The sequence below is a fragment of the Bos mutus genome, chromosome 2 (genome assembly GCF_027580195.1).
Source record: "Bos mutus isolate GX-2022 chromosome 2, NWIPB_WYAK_1.1, whole genome shotgun sequence".
Taxonomy (NCBI): Eukaryota; Metazoa; Chordata; class Mammalia; order Artiodactyla; family Bovidae; genus Bos; species Bos mutus.
Window position 1 is genome coordinate 14,511,695 of NC_091618.1, and position 26,099 is coordinate 14,537,793.

At 51.7% G+C, this 26,099-nt stretch overlaps 3 protein-coding genes across 4 annotated transcripts; all 3 read left to right on the plus strand.

Moving 5' to 3' along the window:
- Positions 1-1,627: 1,627 nt before the first annotated feature.
- On the plus strand, positions 1,628-14,290 carry TXLNA (taxilin alpha). Of its 2 annotated transcripts, none has more exons than XM_005906196.3 (11): positions 1,628-1,775; positions 2,301-2,510; positions 3,366-3,704; positions 5,455-5,546; positions 6,130-6,300; positions 7,648-7,842; positions 8,868-8,987; positions 9,245-9,319; positions 9,832-9,924; positions 10,223-10,318; positions 11,018-14,290. In XM_005906196.3, exons 2-11 carry the CDS (start codon positions 2,333-2,335, stop codon positions 11,342-11,344), a joined length of 1,686 nt encoding a protein of 561 aa, XP_005906258.2. In that variant the 5' UTR covers positions 1,628-1,775; positions 2,301-2,332; the 3' UTR covers positions 11,345-14,290. The 2 variants fall into 2 exon arrangements, with proteins under 2 accessions (XP_005906258.2, XP_070240723.1); XM_070384622.1 differs by having other exon boundaries at positions 1,735-1,816.
- Positions 14,291-18,834: 4,544 nt separating this feature from the next.
- Positions 18,835-22,956, plus strand: CCDC28B (coiled-coil domain containing 28B). Its single transcript, XM_005906197.3, has 6 exons — positions 18,835-18,925; positions 20,139-20,326; positions 21,469-21,635; positions 21,734-21,927; positions 22,143-22,165; positions 22,740-22,956. Exons 2-6 carry the CDS (start codon positions 20,163-20,165, stop codon positions 22,792-22,794), a joined length of 603 nt encoding a protein of 200 aa, XP_005906259.2. The 5' UTR covers positions 18,835-18,925; positions 20,139-20,162; the 3' UTR covers positions 22,795-22,956.
- A 222-nt stretch (positions 22,957-23,178) lies between these two features.
- On the plus strand, positions 23,179-26,070 carry IQCC (IQ motif containing C). The gene is made up of 5 exons (XM_005906198.3): positions 23,179-23,267; positions 23,836-23,979; positions 24,189-24,453; positions 24,675-24,793; positions 24,914-26,070. The coding sequence occupies exons 1-5, from the start codon at positions 23,226-23,228 to the stop codon at positions 25,748-25,750; spliced, it is 1,407 nt and encodes a 468-aa protein (XP_005906260.1). The 5' UTR covers positions 23,179-23,225; the 3' UTR covers positions 25,751-26,070.
- The last annotated feature ends 29 nt before the right edge of the window (positions 26,071-26,099 follow it).

Genomic DNA, 26,099 nt, shown 5'->3' on the forward strand with positions numbered 1-26,099 from the left:
CTGACACAACTGAGCGACTGAACTGAAGAGCTCTAAAACAATGCCCAATTTGCAAAATAATTAAAAATATTCTCTGCCGTCTCAGCCCCCTGGGGACTGATGCTAGGCTTTAGGACTAGAGCTTTTAGCCAACAGTTCTTGCGATGTTCAGTGACTTGTAAGCAAATAAACTCAACACCTCCCCACTAATGCTGGAATACAACTCTGTCCAGACCTAGAAAGCTAAAACAAACTGCAGAGAACTGAAAAGGCTCTGAAGTGGCCTTTGAGTTTAGTGGGCCTCAAAAGATTTTGTTTTGCCAAGAAGGGAATTTTGGAAGGTAGAACAGCACCTACAAACACCTGGGAAGTCCTGGAAATAGTAAAAGTATAGATGGAACAACAAAGGCTGAGGGCATGGATAGGACTGGCTGGAAACAGAAGCCATACCAGTTAGGCATTTAATCCAGCACACAGGTTGTTGCCTTTTGTTTCACTAATAGACAAATAGATCAAGTACTGCAGTCAGTCTCACATTTGTCTTGTGGTCTCATAAGGAAAAAAGCTTGCCTTTTTTTCCTGTTTAGCCCCAGTGCAACTGGAACTTTGTAGACGGTGCGCCAGGCAGAGAAAACACTCCGGAATCTGCTAAGGCCAAATTTCCCCTGGCAGGGCCCCCTCAGTACCTTCCAAAGAGCGACTCGAGCTGGTATTGAAGATGGAAAAATAAGTTACTTTCCAAGTTATCTTGATTCATCCTCAAGGAAAGCCTACCATGGGTGGTTATTCTGAGTAAGAGGCAGGTAGATGGACGTGAGTCTGAGTGAACTCCCGGAGTTGGTGATGGACAGGGAGGCCTGGCGTGCTGCGATTCATGGGGTCGCAAAGAGTCGGACACTACTAAGCGACTGAACTGAACTGACTGACTGAGTCAGATAGTTAGGATGGGTGCCAAACTTCCTGGCTTTGAATCTGCCCTCATCAGTCACTAGCGATGTAACCTTGGACAAGATACCTAACCTGTGTCTTACAGTCCACAGCTGTAAATTGGGAATAACAAAGGTACAATATTTGAGATACTGGGGAAAGTAACGTTTAAAAAAAAAAAAACTATTAAAAACTTCTATTTGAATACAGAAATTGAAACCCTGGGAGGGAAAAGAATGCCCAGTCATACAGCCAATTAGTGATGCAGCTGGGACGGGAATACAGGTCTGATGCCCAGACCAGTATTCTCCCCCTACTCCTCAGAGTTCCTAGACAGTCACAGATGTTCACATGGACAGAGGAGCCTGGCAGGTTGCAAACAGTCTGTGGGGTCGCAAGAGTCGGACACGACTGAGCAACTAAGCACAGACACACACACATAGATGTTCACAGCAGAAGGGAACGGGGTAGTGGAGGCGTGCAGAAAAAAGTAGCCAGGCGAAAGGCTCTAGGAGCTGAATCATAGCTTCTGCGTGATAGAAACGAGGTTGACGTGAGTATTTGTGTAGAATGACTGGCTTCTTTCGAACCTCCTGAGTCTGCGGCTCCGAGGACTGGAGCCCTATTGCATCTTGGGAGTCAGGGGTTAGCCCCGATGCACGGAGGGACGCGTAGTCCTTTCCCTCCCCCACCTTTCCAACTCACCCTCCTCGGAGGCCGCCTTCGCTTCATCTTTCCCAGCAAGCCCCGCGCTAGCGCCGGCTATTGATTGGCTGCGGCGCGAGCAGGAGGCTCTGCCGGCAGCAGTTATCCAGGGTTTCCGGTGCGAGGCCAGAGCGGGCGAAGCCGTCGGGGCGTCGGCGGTGGGGGTGCGTACGGCGGCGGCTAGGGGGAACAACGCGAGCAGAGGGTCTGTGGGCTCAGATGGTTTTGGCCGGTGCGGGGAATCGCGCGGGTTCAATGTGAGGGCTCGGGCCTGGTGGGGGGGGGTGCAGGGCTGTGGCCTGTGCGCATGCGCGGGCCGCGCGCGCGCGGCTCCTGGGCGCGCGGGGCGTGGGTGGCTGCGCGCGCGCGACAGGGTGCGCCCACATGGGGCCTGGGGGGCGGGGAGGAACCGGGAATCCAGCGTCCCGCCACGTCAGTCCCGGGCCTTGAGCCTGTTCCGCGTGCGGGCTGTGGTGGGCCATTGTTGTGCTGGGAAGTGACTTCTGGAAAAAGGAGGCCTGACTGGGCACACCGGACTGACCAGAGACTGGGAGAACCGCTGACTCCCTCCGGTGAAGACCTGCCGGTTTGCTTCAAGCTTTGCGCGCCCCCTGATACTGGGATTTCTGATCCAGGCTGAGGAGAACTTTTCAAGAGTCTGGAAAATAGCAATGTGTTTGTTTCTATAGGATCTGTTCCTAACCTGACATTGCAAACTACAATGAAGAACCAAGACAAAAAGAATGGGCCTTCCAAGCAATCAGGCAACACTTCCAACCCCAAAAACACTCCGGGGCAACCGGAAGCAGGACCTGAGGGAGCCCAGGGGCGGCCCAGCCAGTCGGCTCCTGCGACAGAAGCTGAAGGTTCCACCAGCCAGGCTGCAGGGAAGGCAGAGGGTGTGTGCCAGCGCTGCTTTTCCAATGCGCAGGGGGAGGAGTTTGTGGCGCGCCGGTCTAGCTTCTGGAATTAGAGGCCCAGGCCACTGTTTACCCAGCGGAGAGGAAATGTGGAGAGGAGGCCAGCGCTGAGTCTGCGCAGCACCCCCAGGCGCTGGGCAGTGGATACAGCCTCCCATTCAAAGCACAGGGGCAGACCTCCAGACAAGGCTCTGACAGGATTAAGTCAGGTTGAGGTTGGCAGTCAGATGAGACTCCCAACCAGCAAATCCAGGTTAGAAACACCTCATTCACCAGTGGGTAATTGATGTTTATACTTGAGGCATTTCTGGTGCTTTTTTTTTTTTCCCTCAACCAGTGAAGGAAGGATGTATTAGTTGAAGAAAGTAAAGAGAAATCTTGATTTCCCAAAGCACTGTCTCCTCCAGAACTGTTTTTTTTTAGGCAGCACCCAGTGGCTTGCAGGATCTTAGTTCCTACCAGGGATGGAACCTCCTCCTACCCCATGAAGCCCAGAGTCCTAACCACTGGACTGCCAGGGAATTCCCTGAAACTTTTTTAATATCAAGAGGCAACATGCAGGGTGGAGAAGGGAATGGACTAGAGTTTAGATGTAGAGTTCCTGCTACATGGTGCCACCCCTGTGTGTTGGATGGTCTGCTTACTTGATTTCTTTTATGCTCAAAACAAGCGTGGTTGGGCAGTAGTGAGAAATAATTGGCTTATAGGGAAGTAAACTGAGGCTTAGAGAATTTAGGCAACATTTAACCCAAACCAGTATGTTTGGGCCTGAAAAACCCCAACCAGCAGCCTAATCATCTTATTTCCCTCTCTGCCCTTCATCCTCTCCTGTAGGAGCACAAGCCAAGAGTGCTCAGTCTGGAGCCCTCCGTGATGTCTCTGAGGAGTTGAGCCGCCAGCTGGAAGACATCCTCAGTACATACTGCGTGGACAACAGTCAAGGGGGCCCAGGTGAGGATGTGGCACAGGGTGAGCCTGCTGAACCCGAAGATGCAGAGAAGTCCCGGACCTATGCCTCAAGGAATGGGGAGCCTGAGCCAGAGACTCCAGTAGTCAATGGTGAGAAGGAAATCTCCAAGGGGGAGCCGGGCCCGGACGAGATCCGGACCAGTGATGAGGTCGTAGACCGAGACCACCGAAGGCCACAGGAGAAGAAGAAAGCCAAGGGTCTGGGTGAGCAGAGAACAGCTACTTGTGAGGGGAGGGAGTTTGGACCTGACATACCTGGGCTAGCCTGCTCTGCGAGGATTCAGAAGAAACCCGACTTCCAGAGCTGCCAAACGACAGTCTAATCAAAGCCAGGACAGTGGGGCCATCACGTAGAGGTGTGCGGTTGTTCATTGCATTAGGGGAACAAGTGCAAACCAAAGTCCAATATACTGTTTGAGAAGATGGGAAGCAGGAGTCATCAGTAGGCATCTTGTGCTATCACCATTTCTAACTTGCTGTGTGACCTTAGGCAAGACGTTTCTCCTCTCTGTTCCTTAGTTTTCACTTCTCTACACAATAAGAGAATTGGACTAGACCAGAGTTGAAAACTCAAATAAGTTAAGCTTAGCCAGAGGGCCCCAGGAGACCAAGAGAATGCCTCCTTTATCCAAAGGCTTGACTGCCACGTGGTCCCAGTGAGTTGATAGTATGTTAGAACTGTAGCTGGCTGCTTTTTTTAGCCAAAAATATAGAGTTAGGTGAAATCTCTAGATTTGTAACAGTTGGCAACTAATAGGATAGGAGCCAAACAAAACCCATCTGTGGGTTGGATTTGGCCTGTGTGCCAACGATTTGCATTCTCTGCATTGGTCTCTCAGAGCCTCCAGGGATTGACACATCAGGAACCTGGCACAGTGCTGTGCATGGTGGCCCCAGGCACAGGCAGTGGAGGAGTCACTTGGGTGGGGATGGAGAGTGAGTGGGTTAAAGAAGCAAAGGTGATATTATACCCACATCTTATGGGGTCACTACTCCCCCATCCCCTCCCTGTTATCCTAATTTAAAGAAGCGTTGGTTTTTTTTTTTTTCATCTTATGATCAGATATTGAAAGGTATGTTTATTTATTGGCAGGGGTATAGTCATTTTAAAGTACACTGTTGGCTGCCTGTGTTGACTGGAGTGCAGTGTTCTTGAGGAGACCTATTCCTTTTGTGTCCTTCCTTTTTCAGAAGGGCCTTCTTTGCATTGAAAGTGAAAGTCGCTCAGTCGTGTCTGACTCTTCACAACCCCATGGACTATACAGTCCATAGACTTCTCCATGCCAGAATACTGGAGTGGGTAGCCTTTTCCTTCTCGGGGGGATCTTCCCAACCCAGGGATCAAACCCAGGTCTCCTGCATTGCAGGCGGATTCTTTACCGCTGAACCACCAAGGAAGCCCTTCTTTGCATTGAAACAGCACTGAATTCACAGGTGGGATACCTTTTTTTCACCTGTAGGTAGAGCAGGCAGTTTTCTTTCTCCCACTCCTGGTGCTCATCTCTGAGATTTCATAGAGACTCATTCTTTTTTTTTTTCTTTTTTTCTTTTTTTTAAAGATCTTTGTGTAATGGGTGGATTGATTCATTGATTGTTTTGGCTGCACTGCGTGGCTTGCAGGATCTTAGTTCCCTGACCAGGGATTGAATCTGCACCCTTGGTAGTAAACATGTGGAGTCCTAACCACTGGACTGTCAGGGAACTCCCTCAGTCCTTCACTGAACAAGTATTTGTTGAGTGTGTCCTCTGTGGTGGGCACTCAGGATGGTACTGGGGCTGTACTGGTGGGCAGAACTGAGTGGGTCCCAGTGCTCCTGAAGCACACCAAAGAGCAGGGAAGGCAGCCAGGTCAGCAAACAGAAATGAAAAGTCTGATAGGCGAGAATAGTGGGCCCAGACCCAAAGGGGGCCTCCAGAAAAGGAGGTACATGCCTTTGCTCCCTGTGCTTTGCAGGAAAGGAGATCACATTACTAATGCAGACTCTGAACACGCTGAGTACCCCTGAGGAGAAGCTCGCAGCTCTGTGCAAGAAGTATGCTGAGCTGGTCAGTGCTCCCCCTTCACACACCCTCCCTGCCCTAGGAGCTTGGCACATTTTTAACTACCCCAAGTTGCATTATATTTCTTCCTATGGCCCTGAATAGGCTTATGGGAGGGGAGCTGAGCTGAGCTGGGAAAGGACCAGGTCTAAGAAGGAGGTGAAGGTCTGAGGCCAGGAAGCAGAAGGATTATCTGTCAATAACGAAAAGGCCAACATGATACTCAGAATCATGTTGAGGAGAGAAATGGGGAATCAGGGTCTGTTGCTGTATATAAGGAAGAGGGTAGCAGGTGGGCTGGTCTGTGGACACAGGTGTCCTGAGAGTTGGGCAAATGTGGTTGGAGAGTCTTACAAGCTTTGAATCTGGAGGCACAGCTTGGAGAGAAACTGGCATCTGCTGGCTGTGAGCCTCTGCTGGTTGATCCTCAGCGTCCATTTCTGTATCCTTGATATGGGGCCCTTGGGGTTATTTGGGGCAATGTGTGAAGCACCATCGTAGTGTCTAGCCTGAGCTGCAATGGCTGGAGTTGGGTCAACTCTGGAGACCCTGAGTCCCCACGAAGCTCTTCCTCTGTCCCTGTCTCCAGCTGGAAGAGCACCGGAACTCCCAGAAGCAGATGAAGCTCTTGCAGAAGAAGCAGAGCCAGCTGGTGCAGGAGAAGGACCACCTGCGCGGCGAGCACAGCAAGGCTGTCCTGGCCCGCAGCAAGCTCGAGAGCCTCTGCCGTGAGCTGCAGCGCCATAACCGCTCCCTCAAGGTGGGCCATCCACTTTTCCTGACCTCACTCGTCTTCAGTAGCTTTCCCCCTAAAAGGAGCACGTGCTTTGGGATAGAAAGAGATTTCCTCAGTGACGCTGTGCTTTGAGCTGCTTTACCACTTGACGTGCACTTGTATTAGGTGAGGTAAAGGTTAAGGTGCTGAGGGAATCCGGACGAGGGGCTTCAGGTTTGTCCTTTCATAGAGTCCAGGGGAGCAGCTCTTCTCCCGGAGGGCTGTCAGTCAGGCCTTGGTCCTTGCTGCGCTTCGCCTAGGGTGGGTCAGTATGATTAAGGCTTGGTCAGTACTGTGACCTCCATATCGTTAAATGTACCCTTTGTGTTTCTTTAAACCTTTGCATCAGTATGCATGTTTTGCAACTTGTTTTGCTCAGTTTTACTGTATGTTTTAAAATGTTATAAATTTAATATAGATATGACAGAGTAAAAGGTGACAAAAGTCTAACAAATCAAAGGTAATTATTGCCCACCATCCTCAACCCCAGCCCCAATAGAAACTGATGGGAAACAAACCTACTTATATGTAAGTTTAAGCATAGCCGTCTAAGTTTCCTGAGTATAAAATGTAACATAGGTTTGTTTTTTAATGAAATTATTATACATGTATTGTTTCATAGCCTGTTCCATTTTCTCAGTGCCTCATCTTTCCCTATCATTTATATAAGCCTGCCTCATTCTTTTTAACAGTTGCATTATATGGATATACTGCATTTAATCAGTACCCTAGTTAGTATGTTTTGTGTTGTTTCCAGTTTTTCACTGTTACAGAGCTACAGTGAAAGTTCTTTTTATGTATATCCCTGGCTAATTATATAGGATTTATCCATAGGCTGAATCTCAGAAGTGAAATGTCTAGGTCAAAAAGTATCAGATTTTAATTTTAGTAGATCTTGCCTTCCCACCAACAGTGTCCAAGTGCCTAATTCTGCACAACCCTACCAACCCTGGGTATAACTGAATTTTAACTACTTGGTCAGGGTGAGGGGGTCACAGATAAAAGCACATTTAACTGAGACTAATAGACCTTCCAAACTTATTCTGAGACCAGGATGAGTAGGCTTCAGGAGATCTAGATTTCTTTAGAAAGGCACTTACCTGTATACCTACATTTTTCTAGGGAGTCTCTGGCTTGATGTCACCTGTTTACAGAGGGGTCCATTAGAAGCCCCCATTGCTTGACATCTCTTTAGAGCCTGGCTACTCCTCACTGGGAGAGCAGGGAGGGCTAAAGCCCTCCCTGGGAGGGAAAGCATCCATGGACTGGTGGGAGAGCCCTGTGAGGCTGGAAGCGGTGGATGATGGAGCTGGGGGTGACTTCTCTGCCCAGGAAGAAGGTGTGCAGCGGGCCCGGGAGGAGGAGGAGAAACGCAAGGAAGTGACCTCGCACTTCCAGGTGACGCTGAATGACATCCAGCTGCAGATGGAACAGCACAATGAGCGCAATTCCAAGCTACGCCAGGAGAACGTGGAGCTGGCTGAAAGGCTCAAGAAGCTGATTGAGCAATATGAGCTGCGGGAGGAGGTGAGGGGTCGCCAGGGGACTGAGGAGTCTGGGTGGGTGCCAGCACCAGGCATCACTTTCCGGGCTTCATCCCTTCACCCATTCCCCCTTCTTACCTTGGGAGGGATCTAGATGAGGAACTGAGGTGATGAGAGGAATCTTGCTTGTGACCACACAGCTGGATCCGTAGTGCCCTGTCCTAAACTGTAGGGCCAGATGTCCTTTGGAATAAAACTGTCCACGTTCTAGACTGGAGTTATATTCATGGATCATGTATTTTGTTGCACCCCAGCAGGGATTTGTGGCAGCACCCCAAATCGGACACGTTAATGCTTATGTAGTTAAACTTCTGAGTATTCTCACCTAGGTGTATAATTAGCCCTACCGTGATATGGGTCAATTTCTCTGCCTACTTAAGACAATTTCAGTTTTCAGAGTATTTTAGAATTTGGAATCACAGGGTAGGAGCTGGAACTGTGTTCAGTGATCGACTCTAGGGGCTGTGCCCTCCAGTTACTTGTTGCTTTGCTGCCCCCACCACCTGAAAGGGCAGGATGTCACTCCCTTGACTAGTGTTGACTGCTGTCCCAGGCACTCGAATCCCTCTCTTTGGGTCCCTGCATACTGTCTTTTGGCCCTTGTGGGCCAAGTGAAGGGCCCTCTTCCTCTTCCCTCTCCTTTCCCCCTGGTACTCCCATTTACTAGGGAGTTGGGCTACAAAAGTGCGGGTTCTCAGTCCAGTGGAGTAATGAGGCTAAAGGTTTGAGTGTATCTGTTACTTGGCTTCCTGGGAGGTGATCTCATCCCGTTCATGCCAGACTAACTCAGTGGGAAAGAAACAAGGTGAGGTTGGGAAGTAGACCTTCCAGGGACTTGGGGCCCACAACCTATGGGACACATGGGAGTCCAGCATGTCATACTGAAGTGGGAGACTGGGCAGTCCCCTGGTCTCTGCATGTGGAGCTTCCTATAGCTATTGGGCCTCCCTAAGAAAAGCTCCTAACAGATGGAAACCACACACCCACCCCGACAATGCTTTCCTGCAGCACATTGACAAAGTCTTCAAACACAAGGACCTGCAGCAGCAGCTGGTGGACGCCAAGCTCCAGCAGGCCCAGGAGATGCTGAAGGAGGCAGAGGAGAGGCACCAGCGGGAGAAGGATTTTGTGAGGCTCAGGCCCCAGGGGTGGGGGTTCTGGAAGGAGGTGGGTCGGGTTCTGGCTCAGCTCACAGTTAGGTGTGCCCGGGAGAGGTTGTTGTCTGGTTAGGCCAGGGCACTGCTAGCTCAGAAACCATCTGAGAGCAGGAAGCCTCGGGGGGTCATGGTGCATATGGCTAAAACAGTCCAGATGCAGCCTCTCGGGGCTTCTGATGGAATCTGGGGTCCTGTCTAATCAGACCCCTGTCTGGGGTCCTGAAATAGCTCCTCAAAGAGGCTGTGGAGTCCCAGAGGATGTGCGAGCTGATGAAGCAGCAGGAGACCCACCTGAAACAGCAGGTAAGACTGTGTAGCCTCCCACGTGCCTCCATGGTCCCCAAGCCGAGCCCCATCTTGGGGGAGGGAAGTGGAACCCTCATTCTAGGCCCACCTTGACTCCTGTGTGACCTTGCCAAGCCTTTGTTCTCTCTGGACCTGGCTGGCACCTATGTGGTGGTGACCAGGTGGGAAGGCAAGCTAGAAGGACTTGTTCCTGGTCCAAAGTGTTGTATTCCTTTTGAGGAGGCGGAGACAGGACAGGTGATTTTAATTATGTAAATTAGACTTCATTCTGGAAGAAGAGTTTGAAAAGGAAGATTACAGGAAATACATAAATCACCCCCAGTCCTACTTTTTAGGCTTAACATTTTAGATTATATCCTTCCAAATAGATGGGTTTTGTTTTGTTTTAAGGAAAACTGGTATCTCAACAGAACTGTTGGGTCAGAGGGCTAAGGGTGGGTCTGAGTGTGTTGACCAGAAGTGCCCTCCAGAAAAGCCCAGTCTTACCTGTGGGCTTCCCTCTCACCCAGCTTGCCCTGTACACTGAGAAGTTTGAGGAGTTCCAGAACACTCTTTCCAAAAGTAGTGAGGTGTTCACCACATTCAAACAGGAGATGGAAAAGGTAACTGTGGTCCAGGTTGGGGGTGGCTCTGGGGGTGCAAGCAGCTTCATTCTGAATTGAACACGAGGCCTGCCTTCAGGAAGCCCCCATCCGTGGAGTGCTTCATGTGGCACCGTTTACAGTAACATGTGATTGATACCATAGAGGGGTACGAGTGGGCGTATTTACCTGGATACACCCTGAGGTGGCTCAGAAAGCACTGATCTCGCCCCCTTGGGACGGTTTCCCACCTTGGAGACACAGATGCACAAATCACCTGACCCCCTGACCATTTCCTTCTATGTGTCATATAACCCAGATGACTAAGAAGATCAAGAAGCTGGAAAAGGAAACCACCATGTACCGGTCCCGGTGGGAGAGCAGCAACAAGGCCCTGCTTGAGATGGCCGAGGAGGTGGGCTGAGTACGGTGTGCAGCGGGCTGGGGGTCTGTGAAATTCTTGGCCCTTTCCTGTACTTTCTACCAAGAAGGATGCAGTGAGCCCCAAGTGAAGCTGGGATTCATGCGCATGTCTGTCCAAGTCCAGAGGCACCAGCTGTCTCCTCAAGGGAGGTAGTGAGCTTAGTGATAGGTCTGTAGTGGAAGCAAAGAGAGCAAATGGAAGAAAGGAGGGAAAAGCAAGGGGCGCCGATGTGTGTGCAGCTGGCATGCAGAGCCGTGCAGATAATTTGATTTTGTGGCTTGAGGTGAAGGAGGAGAAAGTAATTGATGGAGAGGCTGCTGTGTGCCAGACCCTGCTACGTGTGTGGATGCACCAGCTCACTGAGCTCTCTCAAGATCTGTGAGGTGATGTTAGTAGTCCAGGCTAACTGATAAGGCAACAGACTCAAAAGCCAAGCACTTGCTAAGGCCATCTGGTGAATAAACAGAGGAATCCATCACCTCCAAGCCATGCCCCTTCTCTATACCACACCTGTCTCCAGCTGGCAGTCATGTCTCAGCATAAACCAGGACTGTTTACTCGAAAGGGGCCAGCTTTTGACTCTGGCCAGTGCCCAGCGTTGTTAAAATGTGAATGGTGAACGTTTTCTACCAAGTGGCAGTATGTGGGCGGTTGATTATATGGAACTGAAGGCCCCATTTCTCTCCCTAGAAAACACTCCGGGACAAAGAGCTGGAGGGCCTGCAGGTGAAAATCCAGCGGCTGGAGAAGCTGTGCCGAGCACTGCAGTCAGAGCGCAATGACCTGAACAAGAGGGTGCAGGACCTGAGTGCTGGCAGCCAGGCTCCCCTCACTGACAGTGGCCCTGAGCGAAGGGCAGAGGCTGCCAACGCCTCTAAGGAGCAGGGCAGCGAGGGGCCTAGGGTTCAAACACCGAGCTCCCCAAGAGCCACAGAAGCTCCTTGCTGCCCCGGAGCACTGAGCACAGACCCTTCAGGCCAAACGGGGCCCCAGGAATCCACCTCCATCACCGCCTAGGGTGCCCATGCCAGGGGGCGCTCTGGAAAGGGAGCGAGCTGCTCAGCCAGGCCCGGCCTGTGCGAGGCTCCCACCGCTGAGGCCCAGGGTGCTCTGACCTGGCTGACATCTGACTGCAGTTTTGGATTTTATGGGTCAGTTCTGCATACGTACGGCATATGTGCAGGGCCTCATACATTTATATCTGTAAGTGTACAACGGGCTTGCATCACAGGTGAGGGTGTGTACACATCAAGTCAGTGGCTCTTCTGTGAGCTGAAGCGTCTTAAAGGGGAGCTGCCGTCACAGTAAGCTGGCAGGACAAGTGTCTTGAGCTTTTCCCTGCCCGATGTGAGGCTCACCCCTCCCTCCCTGCCCTTCAGAGCTCATGACAGGTGACACACCCAGGCCATGACTGTGTTTCTCTTAGCGGGACTTGGGCAGCTCCAGCTCTCCTAGCTCCCCTGGAAGCTCCTTTGCTTGCCTTGACCTGGAAAAGGGGTCTCCAGGCAGAGTGTTGACAGAGCACTCGGAGCTGGTGATCAGACTGCTTCCCTGCCTAGGACGAGGGACCTGGAGCATGTTCTGTGCAGGGTGATGTGCTGGTAGGGAGCCCCTCAGGTGCCGCTTCCCCTGCGTGCTGGTGGTGCCAGGACCAGGCCAATGATGCTTCGCAGTAGCCTTATCATTCACAGGTGCCTCTCTAGCCTGCACAAATGACGGACAAGAGATCACCCAAAGGATTCTTTCTGAAGGTCTGGGGTTTGGTTTCCTTGGTGTTTGTTTTGCACATGACAGTGTTTGTATTGAGGCTCTTCTGAGGAGGAGGGGGTGCTCTACCAGTGGTGCCTGGGTTCCTGGCCTCTAGCGCCCCACCCGCCTCAGCACCCTGCCTGGCACCTTTGCCACATTGGTGCTTAGGTTTCCTGCTTGATGAAGTCAGATTATTTATAGTAAGAGAAAGGAAAGGGTCCCCATGGCTTTGCCACAAGCTTACCAGTGGCTTCAGTCCTGGGTGTCCACTGCTGATGCCATCACTGTCTCCATGCGGCAGATGCTGGGCCCTGGGTCCAACCGTCCCCTTGGCTTGATGAGTCTGCTTCATATATCCATGCCCACAATGTGCATTCTTTTTTGAGATTTGCCCTGATTTTGTTACCCACGTAATAAGAGCTGAGATATGCCCTCCTTGACATCCTACTTGTTCTGTGTGAGACCCCCCAGGTCTTGTCCAACAGCTAACGGATAAGAATGAGACTCAGCCATTGACTGAGCCCCAGAAGTCCGCAGAATGGCTACAGATAGTTGTGTCTGTTTCTATTCCGACTCCCACCCCTCACACATGCTACTCTGTACTCTGAAAAACCTACAGTTTGCAAACTTGCCAGAGCATTAGCCAGTCTTTATACGAAACACTTCTGGGACAGCAGAATGTATGAGTCTTGCATCAGGAAGCAGGGGTACGCTGGGTTTGGGGGTACCATAATCCCATCTCCAGTTGGGCCTCAGCTTCATTGTAGCTGTGGAAGCCATAGACCAAGATGGATTGAGTGGATGAGTTTTTGCTTCTTGCTGTATTTCCTTGAAGTTAGTTCATTGTCTTATAGCTCCTTTCATCTTCCACAAATAGCCCGCTCTTAACAGCTCTTAAATCCCTCAGGTGATAAGGTTCATAAAGAGTGTGAAGTACTCCTGAATTACGTTAGGACTTAAACCAGAGATGGCAAATGAATGACACGCCATTTCCCCTCTTCATCCATGGGTGGTACCACTAATCTGCTTCTGAGTATTTCCTGCTAGATTCCTGGTATACCCTCATTTCTCAAGATTCCCCCAGCAGCCAGTGTGAGTATTGAGACCTATTTGCCATCTCTGGCTGAGATCCTGCTCTGCTGAGGAACAGAAGAGCTGCCAACAGGGTTTGCTGGGCTAAGGAAGCACGGGAAGAGGCAGAAGTTTCTGCCTGCCCCCTTCAAAGAGCAGGGAGGCCTGCAGTGGCCCACAGGATCACCTGCCCCACTTCAGCTACCTCTTAAAGCCTATAGTGTTGGCAGGGAGGGGACTGCCAGAGCCCAGTATGGTGTGGCAAGTTACAGTCTTCAGAAGCCAAGTCTAGCTGCTTGGTGAGCAAGGTGGCCCCAGCTGTGCAGGGTAGGAGCTCTGCTCTCAGCTCAGCCGTCCGTCTGTAGCCATCCAGGCCAGGCTGTAGGTGGGGTCCCATTGTCTCCGTTGACCAAATCTTTTCAATCACTACAGCTGCTCTGCTTGCTCTGCTTTCCAAAGTCAGCCCAGGTTCCTGGGTGCTGCCCACACCAGCCAGGGTCCTGGGCCAGATGAAGAAGTGGCCTATCCATGAATGAAGGCCAGTTCCTTCCTCACTGGGGCAGGTCTTATGCCCATGACCTCAGTTTTTGGACCAAGAGCTGTGTTGGTTTCTTAGATTGCTAGCTTTTCCTCTAGGGGACCACCGTGGGTGAGGCTCTGCTGACAGTAACTTGTGTTCAGGGTCTTGGCCAGCTGAGAGCTTCGTGTACACCAGATTCTGAGAGGTGGCAGCAGCACTTTTTAAAAAGTTTGTTTTCTGTGCGGTTTTTGGACCATGGGCTGCGCTCAGGCACTTTCTATGAGAGAATGTTATGTCTGTAAAGGATGGTTATTTCCCCGCCCCCGCCCCCACCCTGGTGTCGGTAGGGGAGGGCCCAGGCCTGCTGAGGTGGTTCTCCTGCTGCTGCTCCAGCCCTCCCACCTTGCACAGCACAGAGGAGGTCACCCTAGGGACAGCCAGGCACCTGCCTGGGGGAGGGGTGCTGCCTTCTGTCCCTGTAACTGCTTCCCTTATGGCCCAGCCTGGCCGTCCAGATTTGTTTGAAGCTGTGCAGACAGCTTTTTTGTCTCCTTTTGGTATTCACAACAGCCAGGGACTTGATGTATTTTAAAACCACATTAAATAAAGAGTCTGTTGCCTTACTTTTTCTCTCCCAACCTTCGTGGTCCTTTGCTACTTTTGGATCCATCCGCCATCACTGCTGTGTCCAGATCTGTGACATTTCTGGTTCTGCCCTGGTATGGTGCACCTTCCAGAGTGCCCTCCTGCCTTCCAGCAGTCACCGAAGGCTTAGGACACTAGCAGGTTCACTTCAGCTGCCTGAGCAGAGTCCTTGGCAAAGTTGGCATGATGCTCATCAGATATATATGATTTTTTCCCATCAAAACTTGGCCTCTGAGAGCTCATGGGCTAGTGAGGGGGAAAGGTGCTTTTGGATACAGAAAAGTTGGTTGTGCTGTGGGAACAGAGAAGAGGTCCTGTTCCCTTCACCAAGGGGATAGAGTTGGATCCCAGAAGAGTCTTAGGACCCAAAAGGCAAGTGGAAGCTCGACATTCAGTGAGGAAGTGGTTGATTTGGCAAAGCGGGTGCTCTGGAGGGTAGTGGGAGGAAATGAGCCCAGCCAAACCACCATGAGCCACTGTGCCAGGCTAAGGAATCTGGGCTAGATCGAGAGAGAAGGAACCACTGATGTTTACGAATCAGTCAAGTCTGTGAGAAAGGCACAAAGAGTGGAGACTAGAGAGTGGCATAGGCCAACTAGTGGGGCCCAAATTAAGGTGAGTGGATGCTGTCGCCATTGCCACTGGGCCTGTCCACCGTGGGTTGTATCTCTGGCACTGGCCCACCCAAGAGAATACACAGGAACCTCCAGGTCCCTTTGATTTCATGCATTCCATCCCAAGATCAGAAGCTGCACTTCATGCTTATGAATGGGTGTGTTTCTTACTCCTGTTCTCCCACCCGAGGTGAGGTGTAAAAGTTGAGACTCCTATAAGGGAGACATACTACTGGTGCCTCACCCAGCATCCTGGTCTCTCCACCTGGGCTGGTCTGGCCCAAAGGATTACATATGAATACCCGCCACATGGCAGAGACAAGTGTCCTTCCCTCCAGGCTTCCACAGGCTTATGTGTCCACACTGATTGTTGAAGAAGTCTTAATGTCTTCCCTTCTGGAGCAGTCTAGATGTTAGAAGCACCTGGGAAAGAGCCCCAGTGAGGTGCCTTTGGAAAGGGTGCCCACCCCTCTGGAACTCAGTGAGGCCCAGGCCCAAGAAATATGCTCCTGCTCAGTGGGGGTGGGGTGGGGGGAGGGGTAGGTAAGTGCGGTGGTGGTGTGCTGTCCTGGGGCAGTTATCTGAGACTGCAGGGTAGCCTCCTGTTGCATCAGATGCTTCTCAGGAGACCTGAGCTAGGAGCCTCTGACTGGTCTTTTAATAGCTGCCCCATTGATCTGGCCTCCTGGGGCAGCACCAGCAGCGCTGGCTGAGCCTTCATCAGATACTCAGGTTTCCCTCCTGGGGACTGGTGTTAAGTGCTGGGTAATCGCACTGGTTTTGCTCTGACCTGATGCTCCCCACACGTGTCCCCTAGGCCTGGGGGTGGGGAGAGGGTAGGCTTGGTCTTGTCATTTCATGAATGGGTGAATATACCCCCATCGCCTACCAGAATGGGTGCTCTGGAGGGAGTGGTATTACCCTCAAAAGAATATTGTCGACTTTTAGTAAAATGGGACAATGACTACCTTCCTTCAGGACTGTTAAAAGGATACAACCCTCTTACACTGTTGGTGGGAATGCAAACTAGTACAGCCACTATGGAGAACAGTGTGGAGATTCCTTAAAAAACTGGAAATAGAACTGCCTTATGATCCAGCAATCCCACTGCTGGGCATACACACTGAGGAAACCAGAAGGGAAAGAGACACGTGTACCCCAATGTTCATCGAAGCACTGTTTATAATAGCCAGGACATGGAAGCAACCTAGATGTCCATCAGCAGATGAATGGATAAGAAAGCTGTGGTACATATACACAATGGAGTATTACTCAGCCATTAAAAAGAATACATTTGAATCAGTTCTAATGAGGTGGATGAAACTGGAGCCTATTATACAGAGTGAAGTAAGCCAGAAGGAAAAACATCAATACAGTATACTAACGCATATATATGGAATTTAGAAAGATGGTAACAATAACCCGGTGTACGAGACAGCAAAAGAGACACTGATGTATAGAACAGTCTTATGGACTCTGTGGGAGAGGGAGAGGGTGGGAAGATTTGGGAGAATGACATTGAAACACGTAAAATATCATGTATGAAACGAGATGCCAGTCCAGGTTCGATGCACGATACTGGATGCTTGGGGCTAGTGCACTGGGACGACCCAGAGGGATGGTATGGGGAGGGAGGAGGGAGGAGGGTCTAGGATGGGGAACACATGTATACCTGTGGCGGATTCATTTTGATATTTGGCAAAACTAATACAATTATATAAAGTTTAAAAAAAAATAAAATGCGATATGAAAAAAAAAAAGGATACATAAAATGCATAATAGGGGACCTGGACTCACTTGAAAGATGGTTGTCTTCTCTTGCAGTTTCTTTCTGCTGCTGCTTTTTGTGTTTCATATTTGTTGTTGTTCAGTTATTCAGTTGTGTCCAGCTCTTTTTGACCCATGGACTGCAGCATGCCAGGCAACCCTGTCCTTCACCAGCTCCCAGAGCTTGCTCAAACTCCTGTCCATTGAGTCGGTGATGCCATCCAACCATCTCATCCTCTGTCGTCCCTTTCTTCTCCTACTTTCAATCTTTCCTAACATCAGGATCTTTTCCAATGAGTCAGTTCTTCCCATCAGGTGGCCAAAGTATTGGAGCTTCAGCTTCAGTACTTCCCATGAATGCTCAGGATTGATTTCCTTTAGGATTGACAGGTTTCTCCTTGCAGTCCAGTTCAGTTCAGTCGCTCAGTCGTGTCTGACTCTTTGCGACCCCATGAATCGCAGCACGCCAGGCCTCTCTGTCCATCACCAACTCCCGGAGTTCACCCAAACTCATGTTTTTCGAGTCAGTGATGCCATCCAGCCATCTCATCCTCTGTTGTCCCCTTCTTCTCCTGCCCCCAATCCCTCCCAGCATCAGGGTCTTTTCCAATGAGTCAACTCTTCGCATGAGATGGCCAAAGTATTGGAGTTTCAGCTTCAGCATCAGTCCTTCCAATGAACACCCAGGACTGATCTCCTTTAGGATGGACTGGTTGGATCTCCTTGCAGTCCAAGGGACTCTCAAAAGTCTTCTGTAACACATTCAAAAGCATCAGTTCTTCAACGCTGAGGCTTCTTTATAGTTTAACTCTCACATCCCTACATGACTATTGGAAAAACCATAGCTTTGATTAGACAGACCTTTGTCGGCAAAGTACTATCTCTGCTTTTTAATATGCCTTCTAGATTTGTCATAGCTTTTCTTCCAAGGAGCAAGTGTCTTTTAATTTCATGGCTGAAGTCACCATCTGCAGTGATTTTGGAGCCCAAGAAAATAAAGTCTGTCACTGTTTCCATTTCCATTGTTTCCCCATCTATTTGCCATGAAGTGATGGGACTGGATGCCATGATCATTTTTTGGATGTTGAATCTTAAACCAGCTTTTTCACTCTCACTCTTTCACCTTCATCAAGAGGCTCTTTAGTTCCTCTTCGCTTTCTGCCATTAGGGTGATGTCATCTGCATATCTGAAGTTATTGATATTTCTCCCCTGACAATCTTGATTCCAGCTTGTGCTTCATCCAGCCCGGCATTTTGCATGATGTACTCTGCATATAAGTTAAATAAGCAGGGTGACAATATACAGTCTTGACATACTCCTTTCCCAATGTGGAACCAGTCCGTTGTTCTGTCTGGTTCTAACTATTGCTTCTTGTCGTGATCTGAATACAGGTTTCTAAGGAGGCAGGTCAGGTGGTCTGGTATTCCCATCTCTTTAAGAATTTTCCAGTTTGTTGTGATCCACACAGTCAAAGGCTTTGGCGTAGTCAATGAAGCACAAGTAGATGTTTTTCTGAAACTCTCTTGCTTTTTCTAGGATCCAATGGTTGTTGGCAATTTGATCTCTGGTTCCTCTGCCTTTTTGTAAATCCAGCTTGAACATCTGAAAACTCTTGGTTCACATACTGTTGAAACCTAGCTTGGAGAATTTTGAGCATTACTTTGGTAGCATGTGAGATGAGTTCAGTTGCACAGTAGTTTGAACATTCTTTGGCATTGCCTTTCTTTGGGATTGGAATGAAAACTGACCTTTTCCAGTCCTGTGGTCACTGATGAGTTTTCCAAATTTGCTGGCATATTGAGTGCAGCACTTTAACAGCATCATCTTTTATGTATTTTATATTAATATATATATGCATTCATTCATTATCTCCCAGCTCCCCACCTCTTTCTCTCCTCCATTTCTGACAAAGCTTCCACCATTTTGCAAGGGATTGTAGCTTCTCTCTTAAACTGATAGGCAGTGAAAGGGTTTTTTGGATTGTCCTCACATAACCAATATCATCACCTTAATTCAAATGGAGACGTGAAGTCGAGTAAAAGGGACAACTTAATAAATACGGAGATGCTCCTCCCATCTTACTCCATTCACTCTATAAAAGGTCAGTTTCTCTTTAAATGCAAATTACCTACTGCGAGCTCAGCTTCCACCCATTCCTTTTCCCTTGTTGGAGAGAGCTGAGGGCGGAGGGAACTCGCACGGAAGCATCACTCCAGACCCTAAATCTTCAGGTTAGTTTCCCCCTTGGGGGTGGGTGCAGAGGCGGAATGACGCTGATCTCTCGCTTCATTTCGGATCCTGGCTCCCGAGCTGAGAGATCTTTTTGGCACGCGACTTTAGAGACTGATTGTGGAAAATAGATCCCAGGTCGCCACCACGCATTCCTGGGGAGCTGGGGCTCCCGCTGTAATTCTTCTCTCGCGTCTCTAATTGGACTAAGCTGCTGCTGGGCCACGCATTTGACGCGCTTGTTTCCCCAGCACCACACCCCCTCAGTGCCAGCCGGCTTCGTGCCGTTTTAAATGCTTATGCCCCAGGCGCCACCCCAGAGTGCGGAGTCGGGCTTATTGGTGGAACCTGGAAGTAAGCAGCTTGGGGAAACCCCGTAAAGGGCCTCCAGACCTCAGGCCGAAGGACCTCCGCGGACCTGGAAGCCGAGGGGGCGGGCCGGGAGGGAGGCCGAGCGGTGCGAGCTTCGGCGCAGCCTTTGTTGGAGGCCCAGGCTGCCGGCTGCCCTGCCGGACCACCCGGCCCTCTCTGACTACAGCTGCAGCCAAGAGGGGACTTCCCGACTGGGGAGGGTGAAGCAGCTGGAAGTCTGTCCCAGGGAACTAACGGGAGTCTCCAGGTGTTTACCGTTGGGGGTGGGGTGGAAGAGAGGATGCCAAGTGTCTAAGTGCGGGGACTGAGCCCTGCCAGCTCAACCATTGATGCCCATCCTCTAGGGGTTCGACATGGGGTCTTCCCAGGTGATCCCATGCACGTTTTGATCCCCTTCCATGCTGAGGTTCGTCAGGGTCTGTCCAGGCAGTTGCTGAATAGAACCGGAGTCTAAAACACCCCTAATCCCCAGCTGGGCTCCTGCCAGCTCACATCCACCTAGACTCCCCCTACATTTCCTCCGCCGGCTCCACCCCCTCCGCTACGGGGACTGGAAACCCCGGGAGCAGCTGCAGCTGAGAATAGTGTCTGGTCCACTCCTTTCAGGCAAGACCTAGGTTTCAGGCTAAGGTTCGAGGGCAGAGGGCACCTGGATTGGGCCACAGGTCTTTCAACTACACAGCTGTGATCTCAGCAGTAGGTGCTGGCACCTGGCCTTGCCCATACTGGAGTAATGGGGGGATAGTTAGAAGGTCCTGGGGCCATCCTTTGCAGTTCTCAGGGATAGCTGGAGGGAGGGATGGCTTTGCCCACACCATCTCAGCGGGGCCGCCTCCCTCCCAGGGCCTGAGGCCTAGCCAGCCTCCAATGGAGGACAAGAAGAAGAAAAGGAGTCCCAAGCCCTGTTTGACCCAGCCAGCCCAGCCCCCAGGCACACTACGCAGGGTCCCAGTGCCCACCAGCCACAGTGGCTCCTTGGCCCTGGGACTCCCTCATCTGCCATCCCCCAAACAGCGGACCAAGTTCAAGAGGTAGGTACAGATGGGAAGTAGGGCAAGGAGGGAGGGACCCTAACTCTGGCCTGAGCCCTGTGGGCAGCAAGGTAAAGGGGGGCTTAGCCTATAATTACTATGCAGGAATCCATGCCTTCCCTGGGGCTCCCCCTCCCTCCACTGGCCCCTGAGAATTCAAACCCAGTCCCTACTTTCAGGTGTGTTGGGAAAAGACCAGGTGGGTCACAGGGCTCACCCAGTGTGATGATGCACCTCAGAGCAGGGAGTGAGCAGACTTCTAGGAGGTGAGTCAGAGAAGGCTGTTGGGCACACTGGAGACAGAGACTGTTCTAAGCTGAGGGTCCTGCCTGCCAGAAGTATGGAAGAAAAATATTGCCTGCAAGGTTCCAGGAATCACAAAGTGGTTTGGTGGTCCCGGAGTGTCATGGGGCAGGAAATGGTGAGGGGATACAAAAAGTAAACAATTTGAATTCTCCACTTAATTTTTTTAATGATTGAAAACTTGCCTCCTACCCTGTAATGTGTCTACCCTATAGTGTTGCCACTAAACACGCATTCCTCCTCTGATTACTATGTTTCCCTGTGCCTTTGACACCACCTGCCTAAGAGGCACGTTTGGACACGGCCAAGTGAGCGTAGCTGAAGCCCAGGGCTGGGACAGAAATAGTAGGAAGTACAGTTGGAGAGGCATGGAGGCCAAGCTGGGACGGTCGTTCAGTGTTCTCCTGTGGGCAATGGAACATTCAAAAAATGGTTTTTATATACAAGAGGGGCAGAAAAATGTTTTTGGGAGCGGTAAAATGGCTCTCATGGCACTAAGGAAGTAACTGTCCCCAAATTCACTGAAGACCAGTAAGGCCAAGTGATCACAGGAGGAAAGAGTGAGGGCTCAGACAGGGACCCAAGAGCCCTGCTCCAGGCGTGCTTCTGGCTGTACCACTGGAAGAAAATGACTTCTTCTGACCTCTCACCCTCACCCCTCTTCATCCACTTGCCTCCCTTAATGCATCCGAGTGCCCCAGACAGGGTCAGAAGAACAAATATCCACTTACGTTGATGGGTAGATAGAAAGATGAATTAGTGCATAGACAGATGGCACAAAAGACCTGGGGTACCTGGCTTCCCCCACCCTGTGACCATGGCCACGCCCACTCACCCAGGGTAGGCAAGGAGAAGTGCCGCCCCGTGCTGGCAGGAGGTGCAGGTGGCTCTGCAGGCACGCCCCTGCAGCACTCTTTCCTGACCGAGGTGACCGACGTCTATGAAATGGAAGGGGGGCTACTGAACCTGCTCAACGACTTCCACTCAGGCCGGCTGCAGGCCTTCGGTGAGTCCTGGGGGTGGGGCTGGAGGGCTGGGTCTCTGGGGGGCGAGACTGGGACCGTGGTCCCAAGCTTGCTCCCAGAGCTGACAGGTGCTGTCCAGGGAAGGAATGCTCCTTTGAGCAGTTGGAGCACGTGCGGGAGATGCAGGAGAAGCTGGCCCGGCTGCACTTCAGCCTAGATGTGTGTGGAGAGGAGGAAGATGAGGAGGAAGAGGACGACGGGGTGACGGACGGGCTGCCTGAGGAGCAGAAGAAGACAATGGCTGACCGCAACCTGGACCAGCTGCTTAGCAATGTGGGTCAGGGCTGGGGGCTTTGGCTCCTGAGGGCACCAGGGGGTGGGCACCATGCTTCCAAGACCATTCCTGGCCCCTAGGTGAAAAAGTGGGGGTGCATGGAGGCAAAAGCTCTGGGCCTCTCAATGCCCACCAGAAGCTGAGCCCCAGAACATCCAGAATTTGGCCTGGTGCCCCTCCTTACAGAAACCCCCCTTTCTCTTTCTGTTGACAGCTGGAAGATCTTAGTAATTCTATGTATCCTTTCTAGGGGACTTGACAGTGGGTGTCCTCCCCTCCCAGATATAAAATCAGCTTCCGCCTCCCCACCACCCTGCAGGAATATTTACAGATAACCAATGTCCTCACCCCTTTCAGTCCTACAGAATTAGCGCCAAACTCCCCCTACCCTGGTAGAGGTGCAGAAAGAATTCCCCAAATGTTAGGTGAAAGAAGAGTGGTTGCAGGGACTATGTTCTACATACTTACCAAAATATTTTTAGGCCACTTTAGCTTACACCAATCTATGACAAAGCTTGTCTGATGTCTCCCTATTCTTTCAGCACTAAACAATTATTTTTACTGATTGGATTATCTCCCATCTAGTCCTAACAGAAGTAGTGCACACACACCTGCATGATCTAAACCAGAAGTGAGGGGGTAAGGCACCTGGCAAGAGGGACCAGCAAGGGCTGCAACCCTAGATCACGGACCACCCGAGTCCCTGACCCCCGCCCCTTTGCACAGTTGGGGAAACTAAGCTTGTGCAGGCTGGGACAATAGGGCTGGAAGGACCTGGGGTCCAGAGCGTCACAGTCCTTGACCCGCACAGACAGAAGCTGCACCTGGCCGAGAACGCCGAGCCGGAGGAGCCGTCAGCTGTGTAGGTGTAAGACCCAGTCCTTGACTGTCCCTTCTCATTTCCTTCAAACTGTGACTTTCTTACAGACTTGAGTGGGTGTTTCGCCGCCCCCCCAGGTGCTATGGGAGAGGGGGGCACTGAATGGAATTAAACCAGAAGGAAAGAAAGCGGTCTGTGTCTTCTCTCATTGCGCCTTTTACTCGTCAGGGGCGCCCGGGCCCCAGCTCTCGCAGGGACGCCCCTGCGCAACACAGTTCTGGTTTGGGAGGTCCCGCTCGGGGAGTTAGATTCTCCGGGGCTGCTCGGGGTGTGTAGGAACAGCACCCGCTCACGCGGGGTCCTGGCCGGAACCCAAAGGAGGCCGCGGAGACGGCGGGGCGGGGCCTGAGCCCATCGGCCCGCGCCGCAGGCCGGTGACGCACTGCGCAGGCGCCGGGCGGGTCAGTTTGCGCCCGGATGGACCGGGAGCGGTTGGTTCGGAAGGTGACGGCGCTGCAGGTACGGGGCGGGAGGCTTGCCTGTGATTTCCCTCTACGGGTTCTCAGACTGGGTGGGACCTATGGACCAGATGAGGCTCTCACGTCTAGTAACCTGCCCGCGTGCCCATGTCCGAAGCTACTGACCCACCCCACCGGCCTGAAGAATGTGGGGACCCCACGGATCCTCGGAGAAGGCAGTTTTCCAGTACTCTTGCCTGGAAAATCCCATGGACGGAAAAGCCTGGTAGGCTGCAGTCCGTGGGGTTGCTAAGAGTAGGACACGACTGAAGCGACTTAGCAGCAGCAGCACGGATCCTCACGCGTCTCCCACCCCCACCCCCACCGCCACCACAAGCTCCTACGGGATCAGGGAAAGGGTGGGAAGGGCCTTCAGTCGAAGAATTGTGCTGGATCCAGTCCAGCACACTCCCTCGAATCCCCGGAGCCCCAACGCACAGTGTCACCTGTCCTTTCCCCGGGGCCGGGTCCCCTCTTGCAGTCACGCGATAACCTCTCCAGGAGCGTTCCCCAAGATATCCCCATGTTGCAGTGATAAGGGTTTTCTCTCCCCTCGTTCTCCACACCAGGCCTGCATCCGGGGCTTCTTGGTCCGACGCCAGTTCCAGAGTCTTCGAGGTGAATATGAAGCTATTGTACAAGAGATCGAGGGTGATCTGGGCACGCTTCAGTGGACTGAGGGCTGGATTCCCAGGCCCCGATTTCTCCCAAAGGTACTACACACCCTAGAGGTAAAAAATAAAGAGGGACCTGGGCAAGGGCATTCCACATTACCTGCCAATAAGCGTTCCTCAATGGAAAAGGGAACAGACTCACCTCCTCACACCCCAATCCTTAGTCCTCATCAATTGGTATGCTAAATCAGAATGTCCAGATCCTTGGAGGGTTTAGCCTTGGGGCTCTCACACCCTTGATTTCTCAGAAGGCAAAATCCTGTCAGACCTGGAAAGCCACTGGAGAGAGGGCACCAAATCCAGAGCAGGAACTATGGAGCCGCTTCGCATGTAAAGAAACTGAGAAAGAGACCGTCCGGGAGGATATGATACTGAAGAAGTCAGGAGAGAGCTTCACAAACGCCAGCAGTCTTCCCTGCAGAGATGCCAGTGCCTGGTCTCAGGATGAGCAGAGCAGGAGGACCAGGAAACCGAGCCAAGAGACCAGAGACGTGTCAAGGATGAACGACCCAGGTACACCTCTACCTAGATCAGGGCAGGCCTCTGCCCTCTGGGCCTAAGCGTTCCCATCTGAAAAGTGAAGGCTTGTGCTAGATAAGCTGCATCCCTTTCTTCCCTCCTTCTGGTTGGGGGCGACTTATGGGTGCATAGGGGAAAGGTGCCAGGGTCTAAGGACTAGGCCAGTGCCCAGTGCCTGTCCCCTCAAGGCTTTCTCCCTTCGTTCTCCTTCACAGAAGCTGCAGGTCCAGGACTGTCCCACAGCCAGACTGAGCTCCAGGAGCTCCAGAACCACCGCAGCCACTTGGCCATGGAGCTGCTGTGGCTACAACAGGCCATCAATAGCCGTAAGGAGGTAGGCACTAATTTGGAGCCTTTTTTGCACATTTAAAGCCAAGGGTGGGGGTGAGGGAAAAGCCTCCTGCCAGACCCAAGCAGTCCTGCCTGGTACAGTGTCTCTTCTTTTCTCTAACAGTACCTAGTTCTCAAACAAACACTGAGATCCCCAGAAGTGAACCAGAACAGACATGAGCCCAGTTTATGCCAAGATCATGGGGGACAGAGCTGTGAAAAAGCTGGATCACAACCAGGCCCACCGCTGGAAGACCAGCCCTACAGAGGCAGGACCCCTGGCGAGCCAGGCCACGTGGATGCCTCCTGCTGGAGGCTCAGATCACAAGCCCACAAATTCCCAGAAGGACTGGCCACTCCAGATAAAACAACTGCTGGGGCCAAGTACAGGGACCCATCCTACAGATGGCCTGGACCACAGCTGCCCACACCGTCGGAATACCAGGCCACAGGGAAGAGGCTCACCAAAGAGCTGGACTGTGGAGAAGAGATCTCTGGAGAGACCTGCCTGCAGCTGACAACACTTCTAGAGGATGAAAGCCACAAAGAGCTCAAATCTAAGGGCTCCTGTCCTGGAAAGGCCAGGACACAGCTGCCCACACTCCATAAGGACCCAAACATTGAAGACAACTCTCCCAGGGGGCCATGCCCAAAAGAGCTTGATTGGCAAAGAGCTGTGCCGCAAGAGTTGGGCGTCTCAGAGGACCATGTCACCTGGGATGGGTCTTTGGCAGAGCATGGTGGCCTGGATCTCTGGAAGAATAAACCACCCAAGGGCCAGACCCCCAGTGATAAAAGCTCCATAGAGAGAAGCCCCAGTGAATCTAGCCATGAAGGATGGCAAAACCAGAGGGCTGTACCATTTAGGTCAAGGCCACCTGAGAAACTGTCCACAGGGTCAGGCCACACAGGAGAGGATCACTGGAGGGGCAGACAGTGGAAAACAGGACCAGCAGGCTAGACCCTGGGGAACCAGGGAGGACCAGGTTCCAAAGGGTGATGCTATGAAAGGGCAGTGAGGGAGACAGGACCTCATCCTAGTTCCCTGGTTCCAGTTGTGCCTCCTGCCCCTGCTCCTGGGTGTTGGTGGCTAGTGAGGCCAAGAGAAGCTGGAGCACAGAGCTGGCACCAGTAGAGGGAGAAGGCAGGAGGCTACTTTCATCCTCTGCCTGTGGCTCAGCCCACATTTGGGGATAGGGAGCAACCTGGGGCAAGTCAAGCTGGAGAATAAAGGTTGAGAATAAATAAAGATGGAGAATAAAGGTTTTTGTTAGATTCTGAGCCTGGTTGTATTTTATATTCTGCCCCTG

What these genes read in the sequence shown, in the direction of transcription:
- IQCC (XM_005906198.3), top strand. Translation starts at nt 23,226, where the DNA reads ATGGACCGGGAGCGGTTGGTTCGGAAGGTGACGGCGCTGCAG. An exon ending in GGAAGGTGACGGCGCTGCAG is followed by an intron (nt 23,268 to 23,835) that starts GTACGGGGCGGG and finishes TCTCCACACCAG; the next exon opens with GCCTGCATCCGGGGCTTCTT. An exon ending in GTCAAGGATGAACGACCCAG is followed by an intron (nt 24,454 to 24,674) that starts GTACACCTCTAC and finishes TCTCCTTCACAG; the next exon opens with AAGCTGCAGGTCCAGGACTG.
- CCDC28B (XM_005906197.3), top strand. Translation starts at nt 20,163, where the DNA reads ATGGAGGACAAGAAGAAGAAAAGGAGTCCCAAGCCCTGTTTGACCCAG. An exon ending in CAGCGGACCAAGTTCAAGAG is followed by an intron (nt 20,327 to 21,468) that starts GTAGGTACAGAT and finishes CCACTCACCCAG; the next exon opens with GGTAGGCAAGGAGAAGTGCC. An exon ending in AGGCCGGCTGCAGGCCTTCG is followed by an intron (nt 21,636 to 21,733) that starts GTGAGTCCTGGG and finishes GGTGCTGTCCAG; the next exon opens with GGAAGGAATGCTCCTTTGAG.
- TXLNA (XM_005906196.3), top strand. Translation starts at nt 2,333, where the DNA reads ATGAAGAACCAAGACAAAAAGAATGGGCCTTCCAAGCAATCAGGCAAC. An exon ending in ACCAGCGGGAGAAGGATTTT is followed by an intron (nt 8,988 to 9,244) that starts GTGAGGCTCAGG and finishes GTCCTGAAATAG; the next exon opens with CTCCTCAAAGAGGCTGTGGA. An exon ending in TGCTTGAGATGGCCGAGGAG is followed by an intron (nt 10,319 to 11,017) that starts GTGGGCTGAGTA and finishes TTCTCTCCCTAG; the next exon opens with AAAACACTCCGGGACAAAGA.